Genomic DNA, 15850 nt, shown 5'->3' with positions numbered 1-15850 from the left:
TCTCTGACCTTAGACCCTTCTTATAAATAAAATATCCACAAAGCATACGTCTGTATATGGGGATTGCTTTTCCAAATTTTGCATCCTGTGCTTATCACTTGAGTAAGAAATGCTAACACTAGCTTTACGTCAACTAGTTATTCAAATAGATTAACTTCCAATCTCGAGACTAGATTTGCCACAGAAATAGTTAAAAAGATTCAGTTCTAGCATAACTGACGGTAATGGAAGATCATCTCAAGTTATGCACACAAAGCAAGAGAAAATGCTTCACAAAATTCATCAGCATCTTTGTTTCCTCCTTGTTCCTGGTTATCATCCTTTTCCAAATCCAGTATTCATCCCCTTTTGAGTTCTCTTTATCAGCAAGATCCCAAAGATGGGGTTTTCTTTCTCAAGAAAATTACTCCGGTGTCATCGAGACCATGACTGAAGAACTCAAAATCTCTGTTACTTTCCTCCCCCTTGTAGACCTTAGATTTAGAGAAACAGCCACAACTGGCCACACATGGTTTATGAGCTCTTTGAATGACACACTCGAGGAAAATGAGACGGAACACTTGTATTTCCCTTCCAAAGCATCCAAAGGACGCCTTCTTTGCTTTAAAGGAAGGAACACTAGGGATGGCACAAAGAATTCATATGCTTTGGCATGGCGAGGAAGTCTTCCAGAATCTGCTATTCTATTGGAAGGCCTAACATTTGTTTCGGACACATACTACAACCATGAAAATCTGTGGCATGGAATATGTGCAATGACTCCTCTTGTAAGATGGTCAATGAAAAATGAGTGCTTGAAGCCCACAAGATGGGTGCTATTCCACTGGGGAGAACTGAGATTAAGAATGGGATCATGGCTTCAACAACTTATGCAAGCTAGTTTTGGTGAAGTCAAGGTGGAAGGATTTGATAGAGGAGATGTACCTTACTGTTTTGAGAAAGCCATTGTCATGAGGCATGATCTAGGCCAAATTACGCGGGAGAACAAGCTGAAGGTGTCCGACCTTCTGCGCTGCAAAGCAAGGAGCTACTGTGGCCTTAAACCTGCAGGCAAAGGTAGAGAGATGAATGAAAGAGGATTTCCAATTATAAGACTTACACTACTAATGAGAAGAGGTTCTCGCTCGTTCAAGAATGCAACTGCTGTGACTGATATATTTGCAAAGGAATGTGCCCGAGTTGAAGGCTGCATTCTGCACATAGTTCAGTCGGAAGATTTATCTTTCTGTGACCAGGTACATATTTTTCCCTTCTTTCTATCAGTATTCAGTATACCCCAGAAATTTCAATGAAGCAGTACTTTACAGAATGAAATATTCAACTAAATCTTACCAAGAAACTTCCATCAGCAAAGATTCAGATTACACTACATGCAACTTCAGTAGTATCCAGGTAATCACTGAAATAATGTCAATGTCATTTATCAGGTGAAAGTGCTGACCAACACTGACATTGTTGCATCTCCACATGGAGCACAATTAACAAATATGCTCTTCATGGACCGCGAGAGCAGTGTAATGGAGTTCTTCCCAAAAGGATGGTTAGAGAATGCTGGTGTAGGACAATATGCTCACCACTGGATGGCAGATCAATCGGGGATGAAACATCAGGGTGCCTGGTGGGATCCAATAGGCAAAGATTGTCCATCGCCACAAGATCATCTGCAGTGCTTTCTTTTTCATAAAGATGGCATGGTTGGACATAACGAAACCTATTTTGCAGAATGGGCAAGGAGAGTGATTGATCAGGTTAAGCTAAGCAAGGTGGGGAAACCCTCTGAAGACCAAGCAAAGCAACAACATGATTCAAAAGCATGTACCTGCTAGCTTACTGTTAAAGCATTAAGTAGCATAAATAAGGGTAGACTTCATAAGAGTTAAAATCATATGTATACACTGTTTTGCCCAACATCTGCAAAACAGGCTCTGCTATTTTAACGAAAGAATTATACAACATACTCCATTGCACCATAATCACATTTTTCTTAGACAAGCACCCAATGGTCATTGTCATATAGCAAGAATTACAAAGAACAATAAAATGAAAAGAAAAAGGTTAAACTAATAGCAACCCATGGTGTTTCTACAGGTTAGGAAACTTTACATAAGACTAATATCCGGAGTTCCTACAGTTGCCCCCCTTGCTTCCCAAATCACTAAAAATCTGCCACTGCTTAGAATCTGTTTGATGGCTCGAATAGATTGTGTCTTCATCAGAACTTGTACCAGGAAACAGCAAACCAACATAGAAAGTAGGGTTGCACTTATCTCCGTGAAAATTTGGCCAACCAATATATTACAAAGAAGCAAAATAGAGCAAAAAGAACCACATGCATCACATGGTTTGATCCTTCTTGGATGATACTCCTGTTCAACCGTCTCATGTTGTTCTTTACTCCTGCCTGAGCTTTGATCAATGTCATTTGCTGTGATAAAGGGATAAGTGTAAGTTTTTAAGGAAATGGGGAAGTCATGTAACATACAAGTAAGAATGATTCCATAATCAATAAATTAAGCATACAGGATGAGAATCCCAGACAGACCGACCAATCAACATGTTTATAAACAATGCCAAGCTAACTCTAGGAAGTTTAGTACTTCTAAGTTCTAACGGCCTGAAGCAACTAAAGCTGCAGCATTTTAGTTTGCTAAAAGGGATAGCTCCTAGAAAATACATCATTCAGATTTAGAATCAGTTGAATATAACAGTTATAACAGTTTATTGTCCAGTAACCCGAACACATTACCCTCAAGAACAAAGGAGAAAAAAAGTGGGCTTATCAATTATCATAGTCAGTTGATGGACAAGGACATATTTACAAAGAACTTGAGAGAGCATAGAACAACGAAGGCATTCAGGCTGGCTGGCATGGTAAGGAAAGGGAAAGGAAGGTTACAAGTACACGGGGGTCGTTTGGTTGGAAACAAGTTATCCCAGGATAAGTTCTTATCCTGGGATAACTTATCCTACCATGTATATGGGATAACTTATCCCATCACTATGATATAAATGGTGGGATAAGCTATCCCAAACATGGCAACCAAACAACATAAATTTTATTTATCCCATCACTATTTCCTTATCACATCACTATTATTTTTAATCCCTCACACCAAACAAGCCCCTTCTAAGAGAGTTATAGTAATAACAATTGCAATTCCCAGATTGTAGAAGGAGAAAGGGTAAGAGAGAGAAAGAGAGGCATAAGGCAATAAAAAAAGGTAAGCAATTAAAAACTTTTTCCTCGTTTATAAGATTAAATATAATTCTGGTTCATGTTAAATTGTTATCTAGTAATAGTAATAAGAAAATAAATACCAAAAAAGCTCTAATATACTAAAATTTATTGTTAAAGCATATGAAATATATAGAGAAGTGACTGAGATGTCTTAAAGATGTCATACATACTAGGAAAAAGGGAGAATGAGTTCATGGCATACCAGTTGGTTAATAAAATCATTCTGATACTTTGCTTCCGACTCAATTTCTTGTGCTACCTGCAACATAAAATATTTATAAGAACAAGCAAAAGGATAAATAGGTATACAAATTGAAACCATGACAAATATAATATACTCCCTCTATCCCATCCCCAATTTATGTGACACTCTTTCCTTTGTATTCAGTCCCTAAAAGAATGACACAATTCTATAATTAGTAACAATTAGCTTTAAACTTCCATTTTATCCTTACTGAGATGATTTATAGTCATACAAATATTTACGCCTTATTTTACACCACAAGTTTCAAAAATTTTCCTTTCAAACTTCACACCTAGTCAAACACTATCACAGAAATTGGGACGGAGAGAGTAGCAAGTAGGCCCAACAAATGAGGGATTGGAAAAGATGCATCTAATAAGGACATATGATATATGAAGATCTTCAGGATTTACACCCAAAGCAATGTTCAACTAGAAATACTAAACTTTAGTCCGGTTTGAAATTTAAGTCTAAGATATTGCAACTGACACACCTATGATGCTGATGCATAGGTGTAAATGCAAAAGTATGAGTGAAATTAATTTTCTTATCCAGGATGATTTGATCAATTAAAGATAACACACTCACTCTCAATTTCCATTTCCACTCTCCATCAATTGCTTAGCCAGTCAACAGAGAATCCTCCGCATACCACCGACATTTGGATCATTAAAACACTAACTATGTGATTCAACTAAGCCACGTGAAGTAGCATTAAAAGAAAATATGCACATCCATTATATATTTCAGGAAATTAAAAAATTATTATTAGGCTCAAGAACTGCAATATCACTTATTTATCCCTATGAAGTTTGAACCTAAGATAATATCACTAGGTAGAGTATCCATTGAGTACAATTAATTTACAATACGCGTTATAATCATTCTTTTACAAGATTCAACCACCAACTCTTCGTCTGATCTTTTAGACAGCGAATTAACTAAAAAAAATTATAGGTAATGTACAAAGGATCTACTAAGTTAGACCAAGAACGCACATATTGAAGAGATGTTATGCCATCCTCCAATAATCTTCTCACATAACTTGTCTCGCTTTACCATTGTAAGTTGTAACAATCACTTGAAGACTAAAAATAGCAGATTTATTATCAAGTTAAGGCATCATCATTGATTTATATTACTAGAACTGTCCTTATTTTCATATTTTGAAACTAGCGGGAGATTGTTAGATGATGTTTCAATAAATTTTGAAACAACGAATTTTATTAAATAGATTTTAGTCTTTTGGATTTCTAAAGTAGTTTATGAATATCCAAAATGAATTTGTGAAATTTATATCAGATCCATTCTTGATGTCCTAAATTCATATATCTCATATTCATGAACTTTATCTAACATATTTTAGAATTTTCAAGAACTCTTAGCATGTAAACAGGGCTGGTATCTTTGGAATCCTAAGAAGTACAGTAATTTTTTTAATTGAAAAGCATTTAAGGGACACATTGATCAAAATATAAAATCCTAGATTCATGAATAGAAGATCAACATTTCTGAAATACGTAAAGTTATGATCACCAAGATAGAGCTGCCACAATATTTCTGTTTGGTCGTAGAGAGACTTCAGCTATCTATTTGCTCGAGGAGATTTTTCAACTATCTTAGAGAAGCGTGTTTACGTGTCTCTAAGCCTAGCAAGTTTCATTTTGGTTTTCTAATGAATATTATGTTCTAACAGAATAACACATCACCAAATTTGAAATTTACATTAATCTTACAAACGCCACCAGTTATGCAATAGCTATTCTCCTACAAAATCAAAATTGGAAACAAAGACAAAGTGTTAGGGAAACATACATTTCTGAGCTGTTTTACTTGCTTGCGAAGACCTGTGATCTCATCATCTAGGTCTCCGTGCATCGGATCAATCCGCAACTGTATTTCATCTGCACCACCTACTTGCCTCGTACTCAATCCATCCCTGATTAATCAAACGCATAAAACATCTTAATTTCCTCAAAAGTAAACCAAAAGAAAGTGTAATTTAGAAAATGATAAAAAACTTTTTTTCGGTAAATACCTGGATCTATAGGAAGCAGCACCGTAGAAATCACCGCCTCTATGAGAGCTAGAAGCCATTGAAAGAGAATACTGAAGGAACCTTGAAACCCTAAGAAAAACTTGAAACTATCGTACAAGGAATGAAACTTTGGTTCCGTGCTGCCAAAGATCGTCGAGTACTTCAATTCTCTGTTCGGTTAAAAGAAAATTGCTGTGAGTCACAGCCTGTTACCTTTTTCATTTGGTATATCGGATGACATTGAGAGTGCATGTTCACCGTTCGATTAAACAATCTAACGGCTATTAATTTGCCAAGTGATATGAGTTGTGCTCAGATGTAGACCCACCTGCTTATTGGGTTGATGGGTAGGCTCAACCAATGATTTGATGCCACGCAGGATTAAGTTATGTGTCCATTTCGATTGACCGTTCACCTCTAAAAAAATTTAAAATACAACACGCACGCCATGCGGCCAGATATTTATTACTCCCTCCGTCCCTATTTAATTGTCCACTTTAGAAATGACATACATACTAAGGTAACAATGATTAGCATAGTGAAGTTATAATTTTGCCTTTATTAATTATGATTCCAAAGTAAATTTATTCAAGATAACTAATCAATGTTGGGGGAAGTTTAAATTTTCAAGAAGTTTAAATGAGGGTATAATAGGAAAAAAAAAATTGTCCTTTCTTGATTTGTCAAAATGGACAAGTAAATAGGGACATCTAAAAGAGGAAATATGGACAAGTAAATAGGGACGAAAGGAGTAACAAATTCCTAACTAAGTAAGTTTTAAAAAGAGAAAATGGTACTCCCTCCATTCCATATTAAGTTAATTTTTGAGATATTTTTCATTTTATAAATTAACTTAATTGTTCAGTTTTCAAGACTATTTTTAGAGTGTTCTTCCAATTTTACCCTTCATTAGTTAGTTTTGGAATTAGTGATTAATTAATATTTAGTTATTTTAATCATAAATTTGACAATAATTAATAAGGATAAAAATGGAAAACTAGGTTCAATTTATGTCTTAATCTACTTTTCTTAAAGGGTGTGAAACACCTCAAAAATTAACTTAATATGGAATGGAGGGAGTATGAAATAACAAACTATTAATTCAAATTAAATGTTATAGCCATAGTTTATTTTATTTGTAATTCGCAGTAAATATCCCTTTTTTTTTGTCATTTGATTCGGTATACAATTAGCTATTTTCAGTATACAATTAGTCATTTTATACATTTCGGTATAAAATATGTTTGTGTTTGTATAAAGTGAGAGAAAAGTGTATATACAAATACAAATACATATGTTTTCGTCCTATACACTTATAATTATACAAATACAGATCTTATTAGACAAATTACAATGTATAAATGAATTTATACAAAACTGAATAATTTGTGTAAACTTAGATGTATCTAATGAATTATACAAATCAAAAGCTCCATAGCAAACATAAAATTTGATATGGAGCGCAATTATGCAAACTATAGCTATAACATACAAATATAATTTTTATGTTTGCTATATGTGAAAGTTGCTCTTTTAAAAACTTACTTTCACAAGAACTTTTTAGAAACAATCTATCTATTTTTACAAAGGGAAAAATCCTTTTAGCCAGAAAATTTGGTCAGAATTTGATCAGAATGGTAAAATAACATATTTCACACTACGTAAATATGTTATTTTACCTTTTTGAATAATTTTACCATTTTAATTTTAATACCTTTTAATTAATGAAGAAAAAAAGATCAGTTTATTTTAAAATAAAAAAGATATTATAGACTTTTTAAATTTCTGGCCAAATTCTGATCAAATTTTCTGGTCATTTAGCATTTCCCTTTACGATGGACAGTAATAAGATCGAAATACATTCTATTTTTTGAGATCTAATTTATGAAATTTCATTGATTATTGATTATGTTATTGTTGTAACTTTTTCTCGTCTAATCTAATTAAAATATTAAAACTATGTCAACACTTCCTGGACACTTCTAATTAGTTAAATAAATGATGAAAGATATGCTATTTTAGTTTGAAATTTGAAACTAAAAGAAATTGAAATAGAGATGGCAAGAAAATTTATGGCACATGCCAGCCCTATAAATAATAGTTTTCCACACTACAAGGAGAAAGACGCCAAAACAATAAATATAAGTATCAGCCAAGTATAATTAAATATTAATATAGATCATTTATTTGTTTCTTTATTTTCTTGGAAGCATATACTATATATAAGGGAAAAGGGAGAAAAAAAATATATATATAAGGGAAAAGGCATAAATTCACTCTTGAACTTGCCTCGAAAAGTCTGTTCCACATTTAAACTATCGTGATGATTTATTACACACCTTTACTATTTAAAAATATATTTTTTACCTCCTAAAACTGACGTGGCAAAAAAAAACACGTTTAACAGTAAATAAAGTAAAAAAATAAATTAAAATCTTCTTTTCACTATCACCCTACCCCCACCCTCCACCCTCTACCTCCCACCCAACGCCTATGCTTCTTGCAACCATCTTCTTCTTCTTCTTTATTTTTTTTTTCAGAAAAGGATCAGAATTGACCCTGAACTAAGCGAAATAGACCATTTATACCCTTCGTTACATTTTTGGATCAAAAATGCCCCTGCCGTCATCCTAAGAGACCACAGATACCCTCAAAAGTTAACACCCCAAATTTTTAGTGACGTGGCAAGCCAAGTGGGACTAATCCCTCCACCTAAGCATTGTCAACTATAATTCACTACAAAAGAACTAGACCATTAGCAAGCCCAGAATATTGTCACTAAGGGTTTTAACTGATTTTTAACATTAAATTCTAATTTTGTGTTTTTTTCTTCATTGTTTTTAAAAAAATTAAATCACAAAGGATATCAATCAAGGAGCAGTTTGAGGACATTATATGTTTTATTTTTATGTCATATGTAAATGCATAAAATGTACAATGATGCATTATGTAGTAGAAGATTTGAATCGAGAAGTAATTTTGATGATTTTCGTATTAATATTAGATGTTTTTAATATTGATAGTGCATGTTATTTATTTTAGAAAATTAGGTGGCAACCAAAAATTAATTATCATATTTTTTTTGTTAAAAAATATGTTATATTAGGAAATGGTTGTTGCAGCCTTAGTCACCACTAAAAATCACTCATAACCTTTAGTGACAATATTTTTGGGATTTTGTGGCAACTTTTATCGCCGCTAAAGGTTTAGTTCTTTTGTAGTGAATCCAAGTTGACAACGCTTAGGTAGAGGGATTAGTCCTATGTGGCTTGCCACGTCACAAAAAATTTAGGTAGTTAACTCTTGAGGTATTTGTGGTCTCTTGGAATAACAACGGGGGTATTTTTTATCCCAAAATGTAATAGAGGGTATAAGTGATCTATTTTGCATAGTTCAGGGGTATTTTTGACCCACCCTTTTCCGTATTTTTTTTCATACCCAATTTCCATCCACCCCACTATACCTCAACCAAAATCCTCTTCCCCCCATCATATCCTATTTTAATGCTTATTCGATTTCACCATTTTCATTATATTTTATTTTTCTATTCGGCTTTGTTGGTGGTTGATAAAATTGATGATTAAGTTTAAAAAATAAAATATAATGATTGATTTGTTGGCGTGGGGTGACAAAGAAGTGGGAATTGAAGGTGGCGGAGAAGAAAAATCAATATCGACAATGGTGGTAGTGATATTTGGTGGTGGATTTGTACATTTTGCTGGTGATAATGTAATTTTGGTGATGAGTTTGTTTATGAGTGTCAAATTTTGTTGTGGATCTTTCTAATTTTTATGGGGATATTGGTGATATACTGATAGTATATTTCGATAGTGAATTTGATCGTAGGTGGTGAAATTTATGGTGACTATTTTGATTTTCATTGTGAAATATATAAATTTGGTAGTAATATGGTCGCAATGGTAGTGGTTTCATGGTGGTGTTCATTGAAGAAGAAACAATTGAATGATATGGAGAATTTTAGTCAAAATTTGACATGGCATCCGATGTGGCAGTGACATGACATTGATGTGGTGCAAGTGTGATACACCTCTCATTGTGAGAGTGGTGCTACACATTTTAGGGGGTAAAAAAATTCACTATTTAGTAGCAGAGATGTGTAATAGGTCATATTAATTTAAGTGTGTAACTGACTTTTCGAGACAAGTTCAGAAATAAATTTATGTCTTTTTCCTATATATAACTATATGTCACCACTATATCAACTACTCGAATTAGTGTTAGATACTCACATCATTGGCCACTATCACTAACACCATTAACAACCAAATTCATCCCAAATCAGCAATTGACACCAATAACTATTAATCACGATATAATTATTTAAAATTATTTTAATAGTGTANGGGTATTTTTAAACCTTTTCCGTATTTTTTTCATACCTAATTTCCATCCACCCCACTATACCTCCACCAAAATCCTCTTCCCCCCATCATATCCTATTTTAATGCTTATTCGATTTCACCATTTTATTATATTTTATTTTTCTATTCAGCTTTGTTGGTGGTTGATAAAATTGATGATTAAGTTTAAAAAATAAAATATAATGATTGATTTGTTGGTGTGGGGTAACAAAGAAGCGGGAATTGAAGGTGGTGGAGAAGAAAAAATCAACATCGACAATGGTAGTAGTGATATTTGGTGGTGGGTTTGTACATTTTGCTGGTGATGATGTAATTTTGGTGATGAGTTTGTTTATGAGTGTCAAATTTTGTTGTGGATCTTTCTAATTTTTATGGGGATATTGGTGATATACTGATAGTATATTTCGATAGTGGATTTGATCGTAGGTGATGAAATTTATGGTGACTATTTTGATTTTCATTGTGAAATATATAGATTTGGTAGTAATATGGCGGCAATGGTAGTGGTTTCATGGTGGTGTTCATTGAAGAAGAAACAATTGAATGATATGGAGAATTTTAGTCAAAATTTGACATGGCATCCGATGTGGCAGTGACATGACATTGATGTGGTGCAAGTGTGATACACCTCTCATTGTGAGAGTGGTGCTACACATTTTAGGGGGTAAAAAAATTCACTATTTAGTAGCAGAGATGTGTAATAGGTCATATTAATTTAAGTGTGTAACTGACTTTTCGAGACAAGTTCAGAAATAAATTTATGTCTTTTTCCTATATATAACTATATGTCACCACTATATCAACTACTCGAATTAGTGTTAGATACTCACATCATTGGCCACTATCACTAACACCATTAACAACCAAATTCATCCCAAATCAGCAATTGACACCAATAACTATTAATCACGATATAATTATTTAAAATTATTTTAATAGTGTAGTATTAAATTATTTTTTATATTTATCGATTTAAAAATAAACCGAACTTTTATATATTTTAATATTAAAAATATAAATAGTATGAATTATAAAATATTCACATCTTAAGAGTTAAAGACTAACATCTTAATTAATACAGTACTTAAACGTGTATTTAGAAGAAGAGATGGGTGACGTGGCAAGGTAGTAGCTAAGCAGTGACGACAACTACAAGTATACCAATTTTGACAGTCAAAATGAAATATGTTGAAAGTCAAAAACGCCAGAATCCCTCCCTATCATATTCCGATATATTTTGATAGGTACTTTATTACTCTACTTAGTAATAGTCTAGAAATCTATTTCATTAGATTAATAAGTAATAGAAATAATTAAAATAAACCATATTTCAAGTTCAATGATTCTTTCTTTTAACTTCTAATTTTATATAGAAAATAAAAAATATAAGAAGGTCAAAAGTTGAAGAAAAACTCTTCAGTTAGGGCATCTCCAATCTTGCCTTCTATTTTACTCTTCAAATATAGAATTCTCTATTTTTTCAAACAACCAACTTCAACCCAATTTTCTATTTTACTCTCTAAAAAAAATCTTCTTCTCTCTCCTCAATATTATATTATTATCTCTATTTCATTTGCATTTCCTTATTTCATAATATAAATCATTTCTCTCTTTTTTTTCAAATAATTACTTTATATAATTTTTACGTAATATAAAATTTTATTTTTTCAAATTCATTATTTAATATAAAATTTTATTTTATTCTAAATTTCTAAATAACATAAATTGCAAGTTAATATATAATATACAAATTAATGTACAATTCAAATAAAAGTGAAATCATGAATGAAATACAATTACATAAAAATTACATAAATCAATGAGCATAACCGTAATCACAACCATAACAATTCTTTGGATCATACACTAATTTTTTTCCGAATATTGTTAAATCAGGAAACGACCTACCGGATTACTGAATTATTGTTGCGATAAATTATTATGTTTTGTTATCTAATATTTAAATAATTATGTTACGTATTATATTTTTAAATTAAAATTTCCATCTTATCATTTTACTTTTGTGCATTCTTCATAGTGAAAATTAATAATAATATCAAATTATATTAAAGTGATGAAAATTTAAAAAAATTGAAATATTATTAATTTGGGATGAAAGTAGTGTATATCAAATAATATATTTTTTAAAATGTCATATTACATTTAAAAAGAATTACGAATGTTAGATATTTAATTAATGACCTTATATTAAAAATAATGTGTTAATTACAAAATAATATAAATGTAATAAAATAATGAAAAAGTGAAATGGAGACTGTGAATAGTAGTTCTCCAAATTTGGAGAACTACTATTCACCTCTCTATAAATGAAGAATAGAGAGTTAATTAAAGAGTGGTTGCTCTAGAGCTCATTCTCTATTTTACTCTCCAAATATAGAGAATGGAGAGTAAAATAGAGGTGGGTTGGAGATGGTCTTAGAAGAAAGAACCTTTCTAAAAACGAAAAACGCTCAAAAATACCCCTAAACTATCAGAAATAGCTCAGATTTACCCTTAAACTATATTCTGGCTCAAAATTACCCTTTCCGTTGAAGTATTGGGTCATACTTACCCTTCTAATTAACAAAAGTATGTTCAGTGCCACGTGGACACCACATAGACGCCACATAAGCGCCAAACATTTTTCACTTCCACAAAGACTAATAAGATCCCTAATATCTAATTTTCCCCTCATTTCTCTAAAGATACGATTTCACCATTTCCCCTTATTTTCGCGGCTAGGGTAAGAAACGATTTCACAAATTTCTTCATTTCACGGCTGGGTTTCGAAGTTGATTTCGCGGCTGGATTTCGAAGTTGATTTCGCAACATTAGCTAAGGATGCTGCGTGGAAGTTTGTGAAAGAGAAAGCTTTCGATATGGTTACAATAAACCCAGTGATGGTTATAGGCAGTTTGTTGCAACCAACACTTAATACAAGTGTTGCTGCCATCTTACATTTGCTAAATGGTATGTTTTATCTTAAAACGGCTAATTTGTCTTTGATCTCGTTATCTGAACTGAAGAAATTTGTGAAATCGTTTCTTAATTTAACAACGAAAATGAGGGAAAATGGGTGAAATCGTATCTTAAGAGAAATGAGGGGAAAATTAGATATTAGGGATCTTATTAGTCTATGTGAAAGTGAGAAATGTTTGGTGCTTATGTGGTGTCCACGTGGCACTTAACATACTTCTGTTAATTAGAAAGGTAAGTATGACCCAATACTTTGACGGGAAGGGTAATTTTGAGCCAGAATATAGTTTGAGGGTAAATTTGAGCTATTTTTGATAGTTTAGGGGTATTTTTGAGCCTTAAAAAAAAGGACTGGTATATATAAAGAAAAATATTTTATTTCAAAAGAATTATTAAATTGATCATTTACTATGACAATTTTGTTTCCCTGAGATAATATCTCAAATGGTTACTCAACTATGGACTCTTTTTTCAGAAAGTCACTCTACTTTAATTTTTAACTCAAAAGTTATTCAAATATAAGTTATCTTCTCAAAAAATCACTCAACTATAAGTTCTTTATTAAGAAAAGACATAAAGTCACCACTGAAATTGTCCTCAATTTTCAAAAAGATACCTTAACTTTGCATACGACCTATTACCCCATAAAAATATTAAATACCCTTGTAAATAGACCATTTTGACTCATTTCCTCATCTATGAAGAGGCGTGTGATGCTCACCTTTTTGACTATTTTAATTAAATTTAAATATTAATAAAAGTGAGGATAATCCGACCCGAATCTTAACAAAAACACTTTGATTTTTTATTTTTTTTCAAATGTTCTCTTCTTTTCCATTGAAATTTGCTCCCACCTTCCTTAAAGAAAATTGAAATTGCGGCTAGGTCTTCATCTTCTTCATCAAATCAAAGTATGGCGTATCCGCGTATGCGACGATGAAGCTGATAAAACCAAGGCTAGAGGGGCTCGAGAGAAGATTGATTAGGATCATTCTTTCTACCAAAAACGTTAAGAATCTTGAGAAAATATGTACGGAGTTGGTCTATAGTGCTAAGGACAAGAGATTAGCGTAAAGGGACTTGTAGAAATGCCAATTGTCACGCCCCGAGCCTACACCATGGACGTGGCCGGCACTCGGAGACCATTGTTGGCCCCAAGCGAACCCTTGTCCTGGCTTTCTGAACTCAGCGGAAGACTTAATCAACAAAATAAGCTCAATGCAATAGTTTAAATGATAACATCTTAGCCAAAATGACAACTTATGTCTCAAAACAAAGTATCTGCAAATACATAGATGAGAGACTCAATACTAACTGTCTGACTGTCTATGAAGCCTCTATAATATTGAGATGAATGTTGGGATTGACCCCACAACATCCTAATAAAGCAAAACTAGGAAAGCGAAATAACAGAGTCTACTGACTTTGGAGTGCTCAACTGGATCAACGGCGTGTTGGATGCTGATCCTAGTTACCTGTGTCTGCATCATAATAAGATGAAGGCCAACTGGCATCAGTACATTGAATGTACGAGTATGCGAGTTGGAAAGCTAAACAACAACTTAAGCTTGAAAGAAGTACAAATAAACACTTACCATGGCTCTATTTTAACTCATGAACAACTTAACTCAATATAAAGAAATAAGACACATGCAATATATATAAAGCTTGTAAAGCAGTGTAAACAACTTAGTTCGTTAAAGATAAAGCAATAACAAACTCAACTTTACTTAAATATAAAAGTAATATAACTTTTGTGGGAGATTCTCTAACCGACAACCACCACTATGAGCCTAAGTGGTGATGCAGCTTCTTGCCCACGCTGCCAGAACTATCCTATATTTTGCCGTCATATACAACGCTTAACTTAGTGGATCCACTAGTCTATGCTAAAAGCATCTTAATGAGTCATCTAAAAGTATGTTCCTTTACTACCCATGATGGCTACATGGTTTATGGAGACTTGAGTTAATATGAACTCGCATCCCCATATCGGTGCTCAATACTACTCCCAAAATATACTTAGCTCATATGTTTGTAAAAATAAAACTCTTTCTTTGAATTGAGGTAATTACTGAAAACTTAGCTTAAAAGCTCTTTTGGAATCAATGTTCTCTTTCTTGCTCAAATGTGAAAACATTTATAAACTCTTTGGGAATACTTAGTCTCCTAATAACTTTTGAGAAATGAACTCAATTCTTTACTTTACTTGAAACTTGAGCCTTAAAACGAAGTTTAAACGTTTAATAAAGACTCTTGAAAACTTCAAGAAACTTTGTTTTGACTTATTTTTTAACTTCTAGACTTGACTCTTAACTTCTTTGACTTTGATCTTAACTTTCCTTGAATTGGACATGGATTCAAGGTTCATGATCTCATGTTTACGGATGATTTCATGATGTTTAGATGTACCTTAGAGTGTTGGAAACAACTAGAAAACATAGGTATATCGCTTAGGAACAAGTACGAAAAGGTGGGGAACGAATGGGGAGAATTGGCGTCCCTAGCGCAAGCCCTCAAACTTCAGAGAAGTCTGGCTGGCGCGACGCGCCAGAGGCCAACTTCAGAGAAGTTTTCGTGGCGCTCTGGCAGGCGCGGCGCCCCAGCCCTTTTGCCCAGCGACTTCCGACTTTTCTCTTTTGTTCTTCCTCTCTAAACCTCTCTAACTTCCATAGTTCCTTCCCCAAACACTTAGACCATCTCCAACCCCACTCTATTTTACTCTCCATTCTCTATATTTGGAGAGTAAAATAGAGAAAGGGCTCTCCAACCACCCTCTAAATTACTCTCTATTCTCCATTTATAGAGAGGTGAATAGTAGTTCTCCAAATTTGGAGAACTACTATTCACCTCTCTATTTCACTTTTTCATTATTTTATTATTATTTTCTATTATTTTATAGTTAACATATTATTTTTCATATAATTCCATTAATTAAATATCTAATATTCATAATTCTTTTTTAAATGTAA

General features: G+C 32.9%; 2 protein-coding genes across 2 annotated transcripts; one reads left to right on the top strand and one right to left on the bottom strand.

Annotated features, from left to right (window-relative positions):
- The first annotated feature begins 14 nt into the window (after positions 1–14).
- On the top strand, positions 15–2030 carry LOC125854524 (uncharacterized). Its single transcript, XM_049534103.1, has 2 exons — positions 15–1235; positions 1428–2030. Exons 1-2 carry the CDS (start codon positions 225–227, stop codon positions 1824–1826), a joined length of 1410 nt encoding a protein of 469 aa, XP_049390060.1. The 5' UTR covers positions 15–224; the 3' UTR covers positions 1827–2030.
- A 139-nt stretch (positions 2031–2169) lies between these two features.
- On the bottom strand, positions 2170–5696 carry LOC125854536 (bet1-like protein At4g14600). The gene is made up of 4 exons (XM_049534117.1): positions 5521–5696; positions 5298–5421; positions 3441–3497; positions 2170–2425 (listed from the first exon to the last, which is right to left on the bottom strand). The coding sequence occupies exons 1-4, from the start codon at positions 5577–5579 to the stop codon at positions 2264–2266; spliced, it is 402 nt and encodes a 133-aa protein (XP_049390074.1). The 5' UTR covers positions 5580–5696; the 3' UTR covers positions 2170–2263.
- Between the last annotated feature and the right edge of the window lie 10154 nt (positions 5697–15850).

This window comes from Solanum stenotomum, chromosome 2 (genome assembly GCF_019186545.1).
Source record: "Solanum stenotomum isolate F172 chromosome 2, ASM1918654v1, whole genome shotgun sequence".
Classification (NCBI taxonomy): Eukaryota; Viridiplantae; Streptophyta; class Magnoliopsida; order Solanales; family Solanaceae; genus Solanum; species Solanum stenotomum.
Note: the sequence above shows the minus strand (reverse complement) of the source record. Positions and strands in the feature narration are given on the sequence as shown.

What these genes read in the sequence shown, in the direction of transcription:
- LOC125854536 (XM_049534117.1), bottom strand. Translation starts at nt 5,579, where the DNA reads ATGGCTTCTAGCTCTCATAGAGGCGGTGATTTCTACGGTGCTGCTTCC. An exon ending in AAGTAAAACAGCTCAGAAAT is followed by an intron (nt 3,498 to 5,297) that starts GTATGTTTCCCT and finishes TTTATGTTGCAG; the next exon opens with GTAGCACAAGAAATTGAGTC. An exon ending in ATGATTTTATTAACCAACTG is followed by an intron (nt 2,426 to 3,440) that starts GTATGCCATGAA and finishes CCTTTATCACAG; the next exon opens with CAAATGACATTGATCAAAGC.
- LOC125854524 (XM_049534103.1), top strand. Translation starts at nt 225, where the DNA reads ATGGAAGATCATCTCAAGTTATGCACACAAAGCAAGAGAAAATGCTTC. An exon ending in ATTTATCTTTCTGTGACCAG is followed by an intron (nt 1,236 to 1,427) that starts GTACATATTTTT and finishes GTCATTTATCAG; the next exon opens with GTGAAAGTGCTGACCAACAC.